Source organism: Cynocephalus volans, chromosome 3 (assembly GCF_027409185.1).
Source record: "Cynocephalus volans isolate mCynVol1 chromosome 3, mCynVol1.pri, whole genome shotgun sequence".
NCBI classification, from domain to species: domain Eukaryota; kingdom Metazoa; phylum Chordata; class Mammalia; order Dermoptera; family Cynocephalidae; genus Cynocephalus; species Cynocephalus volans.
The window spans coordinates 74929417-74949454 of record NC_084462.1 but is presented as its reverse complement, the minus strand read 5'-3'; the positions used below and the strand labels follow the sequence as shown (position 1 = coordinate 74949454).

Sequence of the window (20038 nt, the reverse complement as noted above, 5' to 3'; positions counted from 1 at the left end):
ACTGAAATATATTTTTAAATTATTTGTTGTATTTATTGAATAAAGTTTTTAAATGTCCCTGTTCTTAAATTTAGACTTAGTTTGCCTTTCACATGTTTCCCCTATCCCACACCACCATGCCCCAAAATATTCTACCTTCTAAGTTGTAGCCTTTGGGTACCATATTTCTTTCCCATCAGTGGTCTCCAATAGCAAAAGTCTTTTTTGAAAGGGAAATCTTGACTGGGTGGTGCCTGGGTTTCCAGTTCAGCCCTTCTAACTCTGGCTGTGTTGAAAAGCAACCATCAATAGATGGCAGCAGACCCCAAGTGTGTTTCCTGTCCACTCTGCTAGCTTTGGGAAAAAAGGATCAAGTTTTGTCTAGGATCTTTATACATATCCTGTAGATTCCTTGGGTTTAACATCTGAATCCTAAACTGTCTGCTGCCTTTAGGCTGCCTCTAGGAGTTATCCACTCAGTGGGGGACATCTTCCAGCCCTCATTTCAATTAAATGTCTATAGTCCCCAACTTGCTCTAATAATGAGGGAGTCTTCAAAAAGTTCATAGAAATACTTCTGTTTCAATTTCATTTTTCCATGAACTTTTTGAAGTACCCTCATACTTGTGGGGAGTAGGGATGTTGAGCTCACTTCTAAAAGTACCAGATGGAGTCCAAGGTTAATGACTTGGCCCAGAGTAAAAACACAGATAAGCTCCACAAAGAACAATGTGAAAATGGGCTAAATACCCATAGAGAAACTAAGGATAGACACAGCGCAACACAAGACGGTTACAAAGATGTAGGAGGTAGAAGAAATGCCCTTCACTTGAAAAAACAGAAGCAAAAGGAAAAACTGCTAAGCCCTTGAGAAATTAAAAAAGGGAACACAGGTCAAGGGGATTCTAGTCCCCTACAGTGCCACTGAGAGCTAATTCATCAGGTTCATTGTGCAAGGGGACTAAAAGCCATGCCTTAAGAGCATCAGGCTCCAAAAGGAGAAAACTAGAATAAGGAAGGTGTTCGGTGTTTCCTTCAAAGACCTCAGGAATGGGAATTTCAGGTGCCTCCATACAAAAGCCAAAACCCAGTTTCACGACCTGTAATAGAGCTAAGAACAGCTTGGATCCTGGGTATAGCCTCTATTCTAGATGAAGCTGATATGTACACACCAGTCTCTCCAAGGGGCTCTAGCAGTGTGTCCCAGACTCCTAGCAACCCCACATTTCACAGTATAATGTGGCCCCAGAGACCTTGCCCAGTTTACCTGCCCTGCTACACTGCAGCTTTTTTCCTGAGGAGCATACAATATGCCCCTGTTAGGTTAGGCTCTCGCCTCAAAAGACAGTAGCAGAGGGCTGGCCCATGGCTCACTTGGGAGAGTGTGGTGCTGATAACACCAAGGCCACAGGTTCAGATCCCTGTATAGGGGTGGCCCGTTAGCTCACTTCAGAGAGCGTGGTGCTGACACCACCAAGTCAAGGGTTAAGATTTCCCTTACCGGTCATCTTTTAAAAAAAAAAAAGACAGTAGTAGTAGGAAGTTGGTCCTGGTACAGGAATAAAGAACAGACCAACCACAACTTTAAATCAGTTTATTGACACAATAACACAACACACTTGCCTCCCTGACACCCCCACCCCCTCACACAATCTAGATCTCTCCCCTTTCCCTTTGAACAAGCTGTTCAATGAAAACAAAAGGGCAGGCCACTTCTACACCCCAGGTCCTACCCCTAGGCCCTGTGGAGTAGGGTCTCAGGCACTACTCAGAATCTGTTAGGGGAAGCAGTTAGCACTATATTCAGCCAGCCAGAGGCATCCAGTCCCTAAGAACAGATTACCCCACAATTCCCAGGCCCTGAGTTGCTATTCCTCTTCCTCTCTGCTCTTTGTGATCCTCCAAAGGAGATCTTGCAGCCTGGGCCTATGGCCAGAAGCAAGAACTCCTGGTGGTGATTTGAGAATTGCAGTATGGCTAATGTTCTTCTAAGGCCCAGGCACCCCCAAAAAAGCCCTGGTGGTGGGAGTGAACTTCAGTGTCCATATTTTAAAATGTACTGATAACATTAAACAGATTAAACCAGCTTAACCAAATGCCAGAATAACACTAAGCTATAAAGAAGGAGGGGTCAGACCTGCTTACTCCAGGCCAGATACAAATGCATACAGAGAAGCCCAGGTGGAGTGTCAAAAAACAACTCAGGGATACTGCCCAGGGGCTGAAAAGCCTATACTCAGGAGCCCCTGGGTGACAGGAAGCAAAGAAGGAAAATACACGTCTTAAAAACCAAAAAAGAAAGTCCAACAGCAGGGGAACCTGAGCCTGACAGTGCTGCCCACCAGCCCTCCAGGCCTTGCCCCTGGACTCAGATAGTCCCTCCCCCTCTAGGCAATGTCCTCCCCTAGGCTAGATAGAGCACATCACACAGCGCAGTTTAAAAAGCTTCTAATGCCAGTTCATAAACATCTTCATTTACTATTGGTGATTACATGTGTATAATATGTTTATACTGTTCTTTATGGAAAACAATTTCAACGAGTCAACTCCAAGAACACAATAGGCAACCCTCACCCTGAGCCTCTCAACGTCCTTCCCTAGACAACGAGGAGCCCTCTCCTCTGTCCCAGGGCTGCCTAACATCCCCTCTTCCCCCTCTGTGGCTCTTGGGCAAAGCATCCTCTATGACCATTAGTCCTCATCGGACAGGTTCTGGTCCAGGGGGTAAACCATAAACATCACATCTGGCCGAGAGGGGACACAGGGATGGCCTGGACGCACAATCTCAAAGCCCAAGAAGCTGAAGGTCTTCAGGAGCGGAGCTGCAGAAATAGAGTAAAAAAAAAAGATTCTGATGAGACACACTAGGGTAGGCTCAAATCCAGGGAAAACTCCAAACAAAAATGGAACACGTAAACACTAGGCCTTTCCTAACCCTTCAGACACTCCACCCTCCTCCAATATTTTCCCAGGGTTGTAAGGGAAACTCAAGAGTCCCACCTCACTGTAAAGGAGCCCCCTTATCTCCTCCCCAGTCCCCACTGTCTGGGCTGTAGGTCTCAGGCTGCTTTTACTCCTCACCTCTGTCTTCCCGGCCCTTCCTGAAGCAGATGAAGACGTAGTTCACTTTCATCTTCTCTTCAGCAAACTCTAGCAGTGCTAACAATCTGTAAGAAGCAAAGAAAGCTCCTTAGGGCCTACCACCACCTCCCTAGATCTTCTTCCCCAACCACCCCCCCAAAAAGGCTTTTCTGAGGCTTATAGCCAGCAGTATAAGTATGGCAGCCCAAGGGAGAATGTTCCTATTTCAAGACCCAGCCCCGGAGAAAAATGTTAGTGAATTATCTCTTCCTATAATAGAGGTTCTTAATCTAAAAGTAAAACTAACCACCCTAAATCTTAATGAATGCTGTTCACAAGATAGAGTTTGGGGCCTAGAAAGAACCCAGTTCTGCGGGGGTCCCCCAAGATTGCCAAGTTTTATAAGATCACCTGCCTCTGAGAGGGACACTCTGGCCCTAACACTGCCTTCAAGGATTTCCTGAAGAGGTTGGGGCCACTCAAGAGAACTACTCAGGACTGTTTCTAACACACCTGGCTGCTTGAAGGGCCTTGCCCAATCCAATGAAATCCACTCTATTTCTGAGGATCCTGGCTTTTTGAACTGCACCACTGGATGGTGTGGCTCAAGGGGGATTTAGTGTCTGCTGGGAAGAGTGAACCATGGGGTGACTAACTGGCAGGCATTTGGTTAATGTGATAATGATCTACTTTAATTATAACCTATGGCAGGCCTGTTTTACTGACTAAAAATAACCTGTTACAAAACAGTATCTTGCTTTAGAAAGTCTGGAGCTAGAGGAAAAGGCACAGACTCCCCTACAAATCTGTTATCCCCAATAAACATATACCCTGCACTGGAATGGGACCTTCTTCCCCATTTGCTCCTTTCTCTTCCCCAGCCCTGGCTCCTCACCCTTCTTTGCTCCCATCAGCTAATAATCCATCTGGGATTTCTACGAACAGGCTCTGGCTGGACAGGACTGCATCCCAGGAAGAGACCTTCACCTCGGTGACCTCATACTGGAAGTGGACGATGTGAGGTTTTCCATCATTCACAGGGAGGTCCTGGGTCACAGTGAGCTTCTCGTCCTGGGAAGGAAAGCAGGGCGGAGGACCCAGTCACCACTCCTTCTGGCCACATCGTACGTTCCCTAACTTAGGTGGTGCTAGGAGTCCCCTTGGGCCAATCTCAGGGTAGCAAGAGATAGAGGGCACACTGAAAATGCAGAGCTGCGTGCTGGCTAAATAGAGCCATCATTCACTGGGCACCAGTTGATGGTGGTAAAAGCCAGCCTGATGGGAAGGGAAATATTTACCAGGTATCCATTAGGTGCCAAGTACTGCGCAAGGTGCTATCCGATACATTATCTAAACCATCATGGTAAGCACTTAAGATGGGTTCTAATATCTCCATTTTAAATCTGAGATAATAAGGCCAAGAACAATTAAGCAACCGACCAAAGTCTCCAAAGATAGTAAAAGGTAGAAGTGAGATTCAAACCCAAGTCTCCCTGATTCAAAAGCCCATGCTTTTTCCCTAACATGTTCTTTCCCTTCCCTCTCTTATAAGGGATAAGTCAGAAACAAATGAGAATGTGTGAGGGTTTGGCTGGGGCCTTCGTCAACCAAAGCCTACTTCCAGGTGGACTGTAGGGTCTGTGTTATCTCCCCTGGCACAATCTCAAGAGACCAGAACTCAGCTAACTTCCATCCCAATCTTAGGGAAAAGCTAAACCAACTTCTGGGCCTTAATCACAACAGATTAAAAGGCAGCAAATGGTGCTGATATCCTCCCTCTGGTACTCCCGAAAAGTCCTTCTCAGTCCCCCTACTGGCCTGGCCTAAGAGTCAGAAGACTAAAGAAAGTGATTATTGCTCTTAGGTGGCAGCTCAGTAGTGTCTGAGAAGGCTCTGCCCCATGACTTCCATCCCTGGTCCTCCTTACCTTATATATTAGAGCTGAGAGAGAAGGATCCCTGCCACCCCCTCGCCCACCGGGGATCTTCGACAGTGGGTGAGGGGCATCAGGAGCACCACAGAGGCCCTGGAACAATGTGCCTGCAGCACTGGAGCTGGGGACAGTTACTCAAAGGCAAAATACTACTGCAAGAAACAGAGAAGGTGAGACAGTAAGCACCAAGACTTAAAGATTTAACTCAAATCCCACCCCACCCCTGCCCTGGCTCTCCCTAAACAAATGTTCTAAGGATACACCACTGCTCTGGTCCTTTCAGCTTCAGCTTTCAGAAATACTGTTCTCTTAAAGGGAATCCACCATCCTCCAGAGGCATATGGAGTCCCAGAAGGGCCAAGGGAGTTCAGCTTGTGTGACCAGGGAAGCACCTATCAAACGTCAAACTAAGCTCTGTGGCGCTGGGCAAACCTTTGGAAGGAACTATATCCTGACTTGCCTACTGGGCCTCTAGCCCTGTGCCCCTCACCAGTCTCTTTCCGTACTATATCAGTGCCTCAACAACTTATGTGGTAGTTACAGGCCTATACAATCACTTCAGGCTGGAGAGGAGTGGTATATGAGCCTCAGGAAGTCACGTGGACTAGGTACCGTGTCCCTGAGGAACTCACAAGGCCACTATCCTATCCCACCTGAACCCCATCCCCCATCTGAGCAAAGGAACTAGAATGAGAAATCACTTACCCAACCCAACCCCTCTAGGGGGGTTGAAACTAAATCCAGGAATTTGGCTCCTAGAGCAGAGATGTACTATATTACATAAAGTATTCTGGTGTCTGAGTTTGTCCCTCTGGTGTGCCACCAAATGCTGGGCTTCCTTGCCCTTCTTTCCTGGTTCCTTTATGACCCAAGCATGGGAGTTCAGATAATACAGATATGGTCAGAAGAGACATTCAGGAGGGGGGCACGGAGGTTGCTGGGAGTATGCATGCTGGAACCTGAGTAAGGAAGCCAGTAATCAGTTGGATTACAGAGTGTGAAAGGCTCCAAAAGGAGTGCACTGTCACCTCCAGGTGTGTGCCCTTACTGGCCACCGTGAATTTTCAGGAGGACCCAACAGGGCTCCAGATGTGCTCCACTGCCGCCTTTGAATCCAATTTAGTGGCTCCTTAGGCTGAGATGTAGCTCACTGCCCATGCCAAGGGCAAGTGAAGCAGGGGAAGAGGTAAACTGTACATTTAACCATGACTCAGCAACAGGCCTGTCCCACAGCCACAACACGCCAGCCTCAGGGCAGCTGGAATGCAGTGGATAGCATACACATGGGTGTTGAAGTGGTGTGCTGGAGCCAGCTCACACAATTGTGCACATCTCTTACCAACTATGTGTTTAATGACGTTCCATTGGTGGCTTGAATCAGCCAAGGGGGAAGTCAGCAAATGCTGTAAGTCAGGGCTTTTTTTTTTCCCTGAAAGCCAGTTGTAAAATGGTGTGAGGCAACCATTCTTCACACTGTCCTTTGCTTTATGTAGCATGGCATGCCAATTTGGGACTCTTCTAAGTGAAGAGCAACAGAAGTGAACTCACATGTAACATGGCAATGGTACAATAACCAAAGGGACAGCCCTCTTAGACCCTCATTACTAGCAGACATGTATTAGCATTCCAGCTTAGACATGATACCGAAACCTATCATTGCTCAGGTCTGTTCTTTCAAGAATTTAACTGGGGGCCTAAAGGTATACTTGGAAATTTCTTTGGGAAATGGAGTCCGTGGGCCTGGAGCAGCATCAACCTGTGGGTGTGATAACCACATGCCCACCTCTTGCCTCCTCTGGAACACCTCAGGGCATCCTCATCTCCTCCACTTTTGGCCTCCCCAGTAGCTACTACCAGGACATGACAGAGGACTATGCTACTGACTGCTTTCAGTGATGGAAGCTATTTTCTGCTGAGGACAGTAAACTATTATGATTGCCCCTTCCACTGTGTTAAGGGGCAGAATAATAGTTTCCAGGTTAGAAAAAAATAAGACAAAGGGGGGGGGAGTTTCCCCAAGCAAACGCATACACATGCCCCACATGATATGATTCCCTTCTCATTCCTCAGTGACCACCGTGGCCTGTGTTGAGGTTCCTGCAGGGGCACCAGGAAGGCTGGGCACTGGAGAAAGCTGGCTTGCTTGTATTGGTCAGAGGAGGTACCAAACCCCCTCTGGGATAGACAGATGAGATGTGACCTAGTATGATAGAATTGCTTGAGTTCACAAAACAACCAGATCACCAAAGCCCTTGCAATTCTAGAATCCTGGTGCCAGATTCCTACTTCCAAAGGAATTATTCCTCAAATGGTCTTTAGATGAGTGGGCTACATTCAACCTCTGCCCTGCATTCTAACCACTAATTGATTCTTAGCTAATTTTTACTTGCAAACAACAGAAGCATGAGGCCAACCAAGTGGATTTTTTTTTCTTTTAAGATCCAGAATCCCCTTTGTCTTCCTACAAATAATCCCTGGAGCCTGCTCTATTTCCAGCACTAATACTATGAGCTTGTGATAGTTCCAATTTCCTGATCTCTCTTCTCTTCAAATAAATGCAAGAAGCCTATGCCATGCTAACAAACCATTTACTTCCCCACTCACACACAGGCTCCTAGAGACTCTTTGCTCCTCCCCCACAAAGTCTGCACAAGAAATCAAGTGTGAGAGAGAGAGAAGAGAGAGAGAGAGAGAGAGAGAGAGTGTGTGTGTGTGTGTGTGTGTGTGTCTGTGTGTGTGTCTGTGTGTGTGGTGTGTGGAGGGGTGTTTCAGGCCCTCACTCTGGGATTTAGTTCCAGTTCCCTAAGAGAAACAGCTGGGGTTTGGGATAAACTTAGTAGGCAATAGATCATAATAATTATCTTCATCGTCCACCACAAAGCATCTGTTATTAGTTACTTGCTATGAATGGCAAATTGCTTCTCTTTCAAAAAACCTGATTGTCATTTCTGAAGTGAGAAAGGAAGGGGGATGGGTACATATGTGGTGGTTTAAAGAAATTCAGGGGCATGAAATTGCCCAGTAATGGCCTTCTCTTCTAATAATGGTTTAGTGTTCAAATGGTATAGTGGCAAGATATGCCACCAGCCTCATTAGGAACAGTGAATCCTGGAAGAATTTAAGCACAAGAGAAAGCAGCTTCTGAACACACGTTTTCCTGTCACAATATCCAAACCGGGTCAGGTTTCATATTCAGTGTAGTCCAGCTTTTTCCAATCCTTTCTCACATCCTGGCCACTCCACTGGAGGGCAGGCATAGTTTATAATCTCTTCCACCAAAAGGATGATTTAAGAAGCTCAGTTCAGAGGCTGAAAAGATCAGGCTGATTAAAGAGAATCAAATGTATCAGACTGAACCCAAACATCCAGCTGGGTTGATCCTACTTTTGGAGAAGAAAAAATATACCATGCTGGACATGAGGGTGTCAGGTATCCAGCAACCAAGGCAATTCGGAAGAGAGATGGGAGATTAGAGCTGATCTGTTAGTGCCTTTTATTTTCTCAGTTGTTATAGGACATGCCCTTGGAAACACTCCTCAGGATACATATGAGTGCTACCAACATACCACATCCTGCTGCCTCTAATTTAAAGCATCTGTGAAACTGTCTGAAATGTCCTTAGCAGGTTATAATTTCATACACTGGCTACAGACAGGCAGCGTCTGAAGCAGATGTGTTCCTGGTAAATGTTGATGGTAAATCAAATTTTTTAATCATTCAAACCCTATTTTTAAATCTCTAGGGTACTCACTATTTAAAAGAATTAACCTTAAGTCTCTTGTTAAAATAAAGGATCTTCTGTTAAAGAAAGAATCACTTCCAGCTGTCAGTCAGTTTTGATTTTTATATTTAGTTTGTTCAAAGCAAGGTACAGCCTGTTACACAAAGTAGAGATGTAATATAAAAGTAATTCTGTAGCTAACTTCCATTTAGCTACATCTAACAAATGCTTGAATTCAAATTATCCCTTTTGATAATGTTTCTCTTCAATCAGTGGCCTCCTGAGCTCATTCAAGTCTGCACCCTTTCTCTCTGGTTCCATTACCTATCAGAGAGGGTCAGATGGCCTTGGTATTACCTAGCTTTTGGTATCAAATGAAAAGACACAAAAACCACATTATCAGTATTCTACATTAATTCCCCTTTTTCAGCCTCCTCTGACCGATTTGTTTTAGGCCCTGCCTCGCACAATACCCAGGATGCCCTCACTTCCCTCTCACAGCCTGCTTTTACAGAGACTACGAACATCTCTGATGACTAATGCCTACGCAAAGGGAGACCAATCCAGGGCTGCCACTGCACTTAGCAAAAAAGAAATAGGAAGAAGAAAGGTGGGAGGTGATGGCCACCTCCAGTCTAGTGTGACCATAGAGGCTGATTTCCAGCTGCCAATTCCCCTTCTATCTGAGAAAGGAGCCCTAAACCGATGCAGACATAAGTCATTTCAATTTCACTAGGGCTCTTGTGTGTTCCAAAGGAGTCCACTTGCTAAGCACAATAATAAAATGGCATCACCACTCTGAATCACAGGCTGAAAGCAAAATTGGGTTTTGGTTGATTCTTCACAAGAAACACACTTATGGTGGCAGTTAGAGTATCTGTGCCACTGAAGTTTATCTTATCACACAGCTGATTATTAGCACATCTCCTGCCAAAGGTAGGCATAACTACATGTGCTACCAGATATCAGAGGTGGCTGGATAGCTAGGTAATGATGCTTTAAAATAAGACCTTAATTTTACATTGAAGTAAATCACTCAAGTTTGTATAGTAAGCTCATCACACAGTTCCAGCTTCTCTTCGCAGGATAGACTTACATCATTGTTTATGTAGTATCAAAAGCCTAGGAAATTTTCGTAAGGCTATCTTACACAAAGCATTTTATGCCGCTGCTGCTAACAACAGAAAGCTATCTGTTTTGGTTCACTTCAAGTAACAAACTCCTTGCTCACCTACTTGGCCATTTCTGGTCTATAGCTTTCAATTAGTTTTCACAGCCTTCCAAACTATGGACCAACTTGAATCAACACTGAACACTGTTTCAAAAAGGGATGAATTACTTGTAACATCCCTCTGTCCCACTCCTCAGTCCCCTTTGTTATATTTCTGAGCAGCTCTGAGGCTAAATTTGGATTTCTTGGTAGAATGAGGAATTGCTATTATTAGTCCACACTGCCTTTTGAAGCACACCTTCAATTTGGGGGGATTCCTGACTATACTAGAAGTTTCTCTCTGTATGTAGGGTGACCTTGAAGGCACATCGGAGGAAAACTGGCTCTCCCTACCATCCCACACCCAACAAGCCATAGTGCCAATAAATAAGGAAAAACTAAAACCAAATCTTTGGAAAGAGACAGAAATTCCTTTACCCAGGAAACCATTCAGCAAATATGCTCAGGATAGCTCTGATGTGCTCTTGTGCCCTGCCCACCTACCCCCTGCCCCTCCCAAAAAAACCCCACCTGTAGAACCAAATGCTTATCTCCTTGAAGCCCATCAGCACACAGATTGAATATAATGTGGCAATCAAGCTAGGGCTAGCTCTTTGCATACTGTCCTGTCACAAGGTACAAAGTAAGCCCCAGACAGATACTGTTTCCCTGCCCCCTCGAATCCAGGCAGAGAAAGGCCACAAAGCTTGATTTCCTTGGATTTAAATCTTATGATGAAAAATATAATAAAGGTGCTTATACTTGTGTCTTCTTCCATCCCCCACCATCAGGAATTATGACATTTCGGAGGTACCAATCAGAACACTGGAAAGGGAAGAGCCTTGTTTTCAAAACATACTGCCAGCTCCTCTGCAACTATTTCTTCCAGGAAACCAAGCCTCCTGAGTTTTTCACTGGAGCCAGAGAAGCTGGAAATCCCATCCCCCACCCAATGGGAGTTAAACTCCCAGCCGGCTCCCCCCACTCCCCCCTCTACGGATACAAAACACCAACAAAACTGAGGGGGAAGAACATCCGGCTCTTATCAGAACCCCTAGTTAGGGCACTACCCGGATTCCTTTCAGAAAGTTAGGGGCAGGCCAAAGGAGGCTGGGAAACAAGCTGTGGAAACTGGATTGCCATAACTCAAAGAAACCAGACACCCTGCACACACCACCCCACCCCCAGGCCAAAGTGGAGGAGCCTGATCCAAGGCCCAGCTCCTGCCCAGACCCTGGCAGACCAGCTGGCTCCTCCCTCCACCTGCCTTTCATACAGCCAAGCCCGTCAAATTACCAACACGCTAAACAAGGGCCCTGGAGACAAGCAAGCCTGTTTTGCCACTTAGGAAGCTAGAAGGAATCTTCCAAGTTAAGTTAACCCAACCCCCTCTCTTCACATGTAGGCACACTGACTAAGCCAGAACTAGAATTCAACCTCACAGTCCTTGAAGACACTTACATGTTGTTCCCAAATGCTCAACTCTCAGGGCTGCCTACATAGGACTTGGCATCTAAATCAGCTCAGCCCAAAGGACTCCAGAGAATGACTGCTGAGACCACCCCACCTACCAATCCCCACTGCAGAGACACAAACATAAGAACAGAAAATCAAATCCATCTCACATACCCCTTGAGTGGGTTCTATTGTAGGATTCTCTGCTTCCCTCCACCCCCTCTTCATCCTGCCCTCTCTCATACCTGCTGTCTATCCTTAGCACACACAGCCTTTCGGACCACAAGTAACATCTTTTGTATCCAGTACTATCCAAGTGCATATCTACCACCACCTCCTCAGCTCCAGAGGGGCTGGCTTAGAGAAGATGGAATAAAAGAGGGGAATGCAAAGGGGGGTGGGTATAGAGTCTTGGAAAAGGAAATTATAACAGCAGAATGGGATTGTAGGTAGAGAGGGCTTGGGAGGCAGGGATAATGAGTCACATGGGACCATAACAAACCAGGAAATGGGTAGTTTTCTTTCTGCATGTAGGGAAGAAATGGGGGTGGGGGGACTAGATGAGCCTGAGAATTGAGGGAAGAAAATGACTAATGGCTGAGAACTGAGTAACTGGAAGTAGGAGAATTTAAGAGGCTGTTGCAGGTATCCTGGATACATCTGGATCGTACCTGAGAGACTAAGAAATCCCTGAAGATTAGGTCCTTGTCAGGAGAGAAAAGGCTGACACTCACTAGAGGAATATGATGGAAAAGTCTATGGGCTTCTGGGGGCAAAGGAGCAGCGTTTTTCAACCCTAGCTGTACATTAGAATTACCCGGGGAGCTTTAAAAAGATATGCCAATAAACAAGCCCACCCTAGGCCAATTACATCAATCTTTGAAGTTGGGGCACAGATGAATGATTTTTCACATGTGTAGCCACAGTTAAGAAACACTGAAGATACAAGAAAAGCTGAAAACTCAGTTGGAATATTTAAGGATGGTGCTCTAAACAAGTGGGAAATGGAAAGTTAGAGACCATTTTAGTGAGGAGGGGGCCCAAGTTTGAGAGGAACCTGAGGAGCAGTTAGAGCCCTACATAAAAAAAAAAAAGACAGTAAGGAAGGCTATGTTTGTAAGAGGAACTAACGTCTAGTTTTGGATAGACTATGGCACAATTTAGGCAGGATTTACTGGGAATGGACCTGCTTGCAAAATAATGAGGCCCAAGTGAGGGGCAGAGGCCATTAAGGCCAAATCTAGGGACAAAAGGTGTGGTGTGGGGAACTAATGAGCTTCAGACATGTTTTGGAGGGGACAGCAACAAGTCTAGGGAAAAAATGAGGAAGGGAATTAGGTCCAAATTGTAAACGGAAGCTATTGTGATGTATAACTAGCAACTGGGGTTAAAAATTGTAAGGAATCAGGAAATTATGGAACAGTTTCAAGAGACAAGTGTTTGGGACAGAAATATGGGATATATTTGAGGGAGAGATGGGCAAGAAGGGCTGCCTTGGAGAAAGGAGTGTAGAGAAAGGAAAATCGAGGGATCAATTCTGCCTAGTTTGGGCAGGAGGAAGGATATATGATGCAAGTTTAGAAAACCACTGGTGCTCAGTTTTAGAAAGATGTATAGCTTTTCACTCCAATTAATGGGGGAAGACTGGGGTTGGGTTTTGAGGGAGGAAACTTGCAAAAACCCAGTGTCCAGAATATAGGTTCTGATTTGAATGAACTGGAGGTACAGAGAAAAGGATTCACTGGAAGGGGGATGAGCTGAGTCCTGTGATCTAATGATCGAAAGATGGGGTTCAGTTCAAATGGGAAGGTAAGAGTAAAGATGAGCTCCAGTTCAGAGAAAACATTAAAAGGTAGGAGTGTTCAGAAGAGTGTTGGGGGAACACCATTAGGGGAACAGGATGGAGGATAGGAATCAAATCCACAATGTTTAAGAAATAAAAGGAATGACGTTGGGAGACAAGGAAAATGGGGCCTAACTGGAAGAGGTGGTGTGGAGGGAGTAAGGGAGGGAAAAGATGAAGCTGGAGTGAAGGACCAAGGAGGGGAAGGCTAGGCATCCTTGTAGACTATTAGGCCTGGGGAAAATGGGGGTAGGGTGTTGAGTGGGGGTAATGGGTCCAATTGAGAAATGAAGGATGGAGTCTGACTCTAGAGAGTGAGAGTGTTAAAAAGAGGGGTAGTGCAGTTTCATTAGGGAGGAGATTCTAAGGGAAAGATTAAGTAACTTATACGGGGAGTAAGAGATTTGGGGAAGATGGGAAACAATTTGGGGAATCCGGATGTGGGAGAAAGCCCAGTTTGGGGAATGGGGCACTGTTCGGCGGGGCTGAAAGAAAAAGGAGACCTGATCGGAAGGCTGGGTCCCGGTGTGTGAGGGCTTTAGTGGAGGAGGCCTGGATGAGGGGGATGGGCCGGGCTGGAGGGAGGGGGCTAAAGGACGAAAGGAGGCCCAGTTGAGGGGTTGGAGCTCGGACTCGGGTGGCTGAAGTGGGGAAAGGACCCGGTGGGGGACGGACGGGGCCCTGCTGAGGGGGCGGGGAGGAGGCCCTCTGGAGCAGATGAGGGGAGGCTGGGGGCGGGGAGGCTGGGGGCGGGGAGTCTGGGCCGGGCCGTTACCTGTCCTGGGTGTTTATCATCCTCGGCGGCTCTGCTCAGGGTGGGAGGAGGCGGCGCAGGGAGTGGGTAGGTGGATGAGTGGGTGGGTGTGGGGTCGCGCGCGCGGGGCCGATCTCTGCGGGCTAAGTCCCTGTCAGGCCGCGGGCCGAGAGCCCTCCTCCTGCCTCAGCGAGCGCCTGCCTCCAACTGACCCTCCCCGGCCGCCGCCGACGCCGCCGACGCCGCTGCAACCGCCCCGCCCCCCGAGTGTCTTATCTGCATAGCCCCACCCCAACGCCGCACGGTGTCCTGGGAAACTGGGGCCCACAACAAAGGGCAAAGCACCGCCCCGCTTCCGCGCAGGCGCACCAGGGGCCGGGGTGAGGGTGGGGGCTCTGAAAGAGGGTCAGCCTTTGGTAGAGGGTGTAGCCGTGGCAACACAGCCTGAAAGATACGTTGTATTTGAGTTGGAGTTTTTTGAGGATTGACCCAACCCTAGTCTTCCTCCTTACTCCTTGTATGCGTGAGGCCGAGCAGGGCTATGCCATTTCTAGACCCTGGGAGGATATTTTATTTTAAAAAAACAAAATCGGAAGTCTAAGAGTACCACATACATTCCCAGTCTAAATCCAGGCCCACAGATCTCAATTACCTCAGTTCATAATGCAGATTAATAACCTCAGATGTCAGCTGAGATCAACAATCTATGCATTTTGGAAACACATCTCAGGTCAGTGGTCAAAGTCCCAATCACTAGCCCAGGTCATCTGAAGCCAAATATTTGTAGGTTATGAGCACAGTCACATCATCGTAGTGGTAGAAGGCACCATCACTAACTTGGTAACAGTTACTTCGGATCACAGTCAATGCAGGTTACTTCAATCAATCATACAAGGTTACTAGTTCAGTCACCTACTTTCATTATCCCTACTGGTCCTTATCAGAGATTCGTGCCTAAAGGTCACAGTCACTGGCACACACAGACCCCTCCCATCACAGTCCTTGCAGGTCACAACCAGAGGTACTCCAATACAATCATCAAAGGCCCAGATGATTACAGTCTGTTTACAGTCAACCCAGATTGCATCAAGAGAGGTCACATTATCTCAGATCACAGTGGGTCACTGTCACCTCACATCACATCTATTCATTTATTCAAGTAATTACTGAACAGCTATTTACTAGGTGCTTCAGGCATGTGTTAGAGTTCAGGAATATTCAGTGATCAGCTAGACAAGGTTCCTGCCGTTAATGTCATAATCTGGTCAGAGGGAGAGATACAGAGAGGCCATCACAATATGAGGTAAGTAAGTGCTCAGTCTGAGGGAGGCCACAGAGAAAGTAAGTAGGGTATTAGAGACAGCTTCACAGAAACAGTGATACTTCACAGAAAGGGTGAGACTCCAGATAGAGGTCACTATGACCTCCATAATAGTTCCAAATCACGTGTCCCACATCAGGGCCATCTCAGGGCACAATTATCCTGCTTCACAAATAACATGCTTTTGGTTTTTGGATAGCAGGGATGCAGGAACAGAAGAAAGGCTGGAGCTGCCAAACTAAGGCTTTTTCAGCAAAAATTACAGTGGAAAATGATACCAGAACTGCCCAGATTATCACTGGTATTTGCGCAAGGCTGGTCCCATACTTGGGCTCACTTTTAGACCCTCCACCTGTCCCCTCAGCTATCCCTACCTACTCTTGCAAGTTCAAGCCAGGTATGTTCTCACATGAGTAAATAATGGAGTGGACAATTGAACCCAGCCCTGATCCACTGCTCCTCATAGTCCCAGAGACCTGGGCTATCCTCTTGGCCCTCAAATGGAGCTGGGATGGCTAATTTCTGCCAGCTTGTCCCTGGATGAGTAACTCTTTGGCCTGAAGGACAGTTTCTGACCAATCAATCAGCAAATACTGAGAAATTGCTATGTCGGTAATAGCAACTGTTTATTGAGCATCATGCCAAAGCACTGATTCTTACAACAGCTCTCACTCCCATTTTACAGATGGAGAGAATTAAACCTCAGGGAGATTTATTATATCAGTGAATATTTATTGAGGGCCTATTTATACCAGACAAGTTAATTTACTTGCTCTAATTCACAGCTCTTAAGTGGTAGAGTTAGAATTTTGGCCCAGGGTTGCCTGCTCCTGTGCTTTGCCTGGATTCACATGACAGAGGAGTCAGAAGCTCTCTACCACAGCTTGCTGTTGGAAAGAGTAGCCACCTTGATGTCTGCAAGGCCAGCAAGTGGAAAACTCACAAAAACGGGGAGCCACCTTTCTCTAACCTGTATTATCGAAAATGACAGCCCCTAGCCACATGTGGCTATTTACATTTAAATTAATTAAAATGAAATAAAGTTTAAAAATCAGTTCCTCAGTCCCTCAAGCCACATTTCATGAGCTTAATAGCCACATGGGGCTAGTGGCTACGGTATTGCACAGAGCAGATATAGAACATTTCCATCATCACAGAAACTTATACTGGACAGCACTGCATCCCATCATTCCCCTGTCCCTATTTACCTCAGTCACCACCACATGTTCAAGCTCCCTCTCCTCCACTGTCACCTGCATCCTTGTCCTCACACTGGTGACCTGCCCAACCCTGCCCCCAGTTCCCTGCTCCAGCCATGCCCTTCCACTCTGCCCTCTGCAACCTGTGATCAGCAAACTCTTCCTGTCCTCAGCCTTTTCTCAGGATGCTGCTGTCACCTCCTTGCCTTACCTGACACCTGGCTCTCCCCTAAGGACATAGCTTCTCTGGCAGCTCCCTTAGGTGAATGCTGTTTTTCCCTCAACTCATATACCTCACAGTCCAGAAGTGGGTAAGTATATTCCTCTTCCACCTCAATGTCACTTCTAGACCAGTGCTTCTCCCCCCTCCTACAAAACCCCTGTTCCGCTGAGGAGGCCCCACCATGTGGATATGCCATCTTGGCTGATGTCATCAATCAGCCTCCTGGTTGATGCCCATCATTTAGCCCATCTTGGCTGGTTGCTTCTCTGCACCCCAAACTTTGTCATATTTGGTGAGCTCGAGGTCCACGTGATGGCCTCTCCAACACCCTCCTCTTCCTACCTCAACCTCCTCATCTCCAGCGATATTTTCATCACTCCACAGCAGCTGCCCACTCCTGCAATCACACCCTCAACTTTATTTTCATCAAAAATCATACTACATCCAAAATGTAGACTCTCCAGCCATAACCTTTTCCCTAATTATGCCTACCTCAACAAGTCTTTGACCCTTATGAGCTCTGATTGCTTGACCTCACTAATTGCTCACTATTCATTAGCCCATTTGTTTGTTTGTTTGTTTTTGTTTTTTTAAGGAAGAAGAAACTATGGTTATGGAAAGCAACTTGTTCAAGGTGACAGAGTGTTAGTGCAAATACTTGGGTCCAAACTCAGTGGTCATTGTTACCAATTGAAGATCTTTACATAGGACTGAGTTATGTGATAAGCCATTGCTATTTGGGATTGAAACTCTCTTATTTGAATTCACTGCCAGGTGATGATACTGTTTTTTTCCTCAGTTTCTCTTTGCAAATAGAGATGGCACTTTATTATAAAAATACCAGCCACTAAAAAAATAAAAGCTGTGCACCATAAGTGTAAAATTATTTTAAAAGGTTTCCCACAAAATCACTGCTATTTCCTTATGAATTTTTAAAATTTTATTTTAACTGGCAAGTGAAAAGTATATATATTTATGGTATACAACATTATGTTTTGATATACATATATATTGTGGAAAGGTCAATCAATGGTTAAATCAAGCTATTTAACATATGCATTACCTCATGTACTTATTTTTTTATGATGAGAACGCTTAGAATCTCCTCTCTTTGCAATCTGCAAACATACAATGAATCGCTATTAACTGTGGTCACCATGATGTACCATAGATCCCTTGAACTTACTCCTCCTAACTGAAACTTTGTGTCCTTTGACCAACGTTCCCCCAACCGCCCACCCCCAGCCTCTGGTGACCACCATTTTACTCTCTATTTCTATTTTTTCACACTCCACATATGAGGGTACTTCGAAAAATTCAGGTAAAGATTCTTATTATCTTTTAATTCTATTTTTCCATGAATTCTTTGCCATATCCTCATATAAGTACAACCATGGGGTATTTATCTTTCTGTGCCTGGATTATTTCTTTGAACATAATGTCCTCCAGTTTCATCCATGTTGTTGCAAATGACAGGATTTTCTTCTTTTTTAAGGCTGAATAGGACTCAGTTTTGTTTTGGTTTTGGCAGCTGGACAGTACAGGGATCGAACCCTGGACCTTGGTGTTACCAGCACCACGCTCTAACCACCTGAGCTAACCAGCCAGCCAAGGCTGAATAGTATCCTACTGTATATATATACCACATTTTCTTCATCCATTCATCCTTTGATGGACACTTAATTGATTCCCTGTCTTGGTTATTGTGAATAATCCTCAATGAACATGGGAGTGCAGGCATCTCTTCGACATATCGATTTCAAATCCTTTGGATATATACCCAGTAGTGGGATTGCTGGATCATACAGTAGTTTTATTTTTAATTTTTTGAGGAATCCTCATACTGTTTTTCATAATGGTTGTATTAAATCATTTCCACCAACAGTGTGCAGGTGTGCCCCTTTCTCCACATCCCCACCAACACTTGTTATCTTTTGTCTTTTTGATAGTAGCAGCCCAGTTTTCACGTCCCTTCTTTTCTAGCTTCTTTTCCAGCATCAATCACTATAACCATTCCCTTGCCCCTGTTTCCTCCCTTTGTGCTTGTCTGCCCAAACTCCTACTCTGTATAAATTCAACCATTTGCCTTCTGTGTGCTTTCGCTACAGCAAAATCACACTACCAAGCAGTTTATCTTCACATTCATGATAGGAACCTCAGATGGGCTCTCAACCCTGCCTGGTAACTCCTACTACATTTCTCCATTAAGTTTGCTTTTTCATTCTCTAGGAAGACTTTTGTCCCTAGTCTCTCCCTGCAAAAACTCTATGTAGCCTTCTCATCTTAGCTGATGACCTAGCCTCTTACGTTACTGAGAAAATAGAAGCAAAGAGGAATGCCCTCTCGTTCCTACCACAACCTGTAAACCCATCTGCATCTCCACCTGCCCATATCTCTCCTCTCCTGGTACTCTGAGCAGTGGACACCCCCTTACAGAAGACTAGCCAGTTCCTCCTCAGGAGCCATGGAGCTCGTTCTTTCTCCCCCTTCAAGGACCTGACTCCTATAATCTAAATCTTTCCCTTCAGAAGCACACAAACATGCTCTCCAATCTTTAAAAAATAATAATATAGTCACTCTGGAAAACAGTTTGGCAGTTTCTTAGAAAACTAAACATGCAGCTACCATATGACCCAGTAATTGCACTCTTGGGCATTTATCCCAGATAAATGAAGACTTAATGTTCACACAAAAACCTGTACACATATGTTCATAGCAGCTTTATCCATAATAGCCCCAAACTGGAATTAGCTCAGATATCCTTCAACAGGTGAATGATTAAACTGTGGTACATTCATACCGTAGAATACTGCTCAGCAATGAAAAGTAATGAACTATTGATACAAACTACGACCTGGATGAATCTCCAGGGAATTATGCTGATTGGCAAAAGCTTACATACTGTATGATTCTATGTATATAACATTTTTGAAATGACAAAATTTTAGAAATAGAGAATAGTGGTTGCCAGGGGTTTGGGATGGGGTGGGGAGAAGGGAGGCAGGAGGGATGTGGGCTTGGTTATAAAAAGGCAACACTGAGGGATCCTTGTGGTTTTGGAACTGCTCAGCATCCTGACAGTGGAGGTGGGCACGTGACCCTACATGTGTGATAAAACCGTATTGGACTAAATACACATACACACAAACAAATCAGTACAAATGAAACTAGGAAAATCTGAATAAGATAGGTGGATTTTGTAAATGTCAATATACCAATTATGATATCATGTTATAGTTTTGCAGAATGTTACTATTGCAGGAAACTGGGAAAAGCATATAAGGGATCTCTCTATATTATTTTTTTACTGCATGTGAAT

At 45.5% G+C, this 20038-nt stretch overlaps 1 protein-coding gene across 1 annotated transcript; it reads right to left on the bottom strand.

Moving 5' to 3' along the window:
• Positions 1-1558: 1558 nt before the first annotated feature.
• On the bottom strand, positions 1559-14202 carry OAZ2 (ornithine decarboxylase antizyme 2). The gene is given in 6 exon segments (XM_063089442.1): positions 1559-2801; positions 3061-3146; positions 3956-4131; positions 4988-5068; positions 5070-5145; positions 13998-14202. Coding segments are annotated over 6 exon segments (570 nt in total). The 5' UTR covers positions 14018-14202; the 3' UTR covers positions 1559-2670.
• Between the last annotated feature and the right edge of the window lie 5836 nt (positions 14203-20038).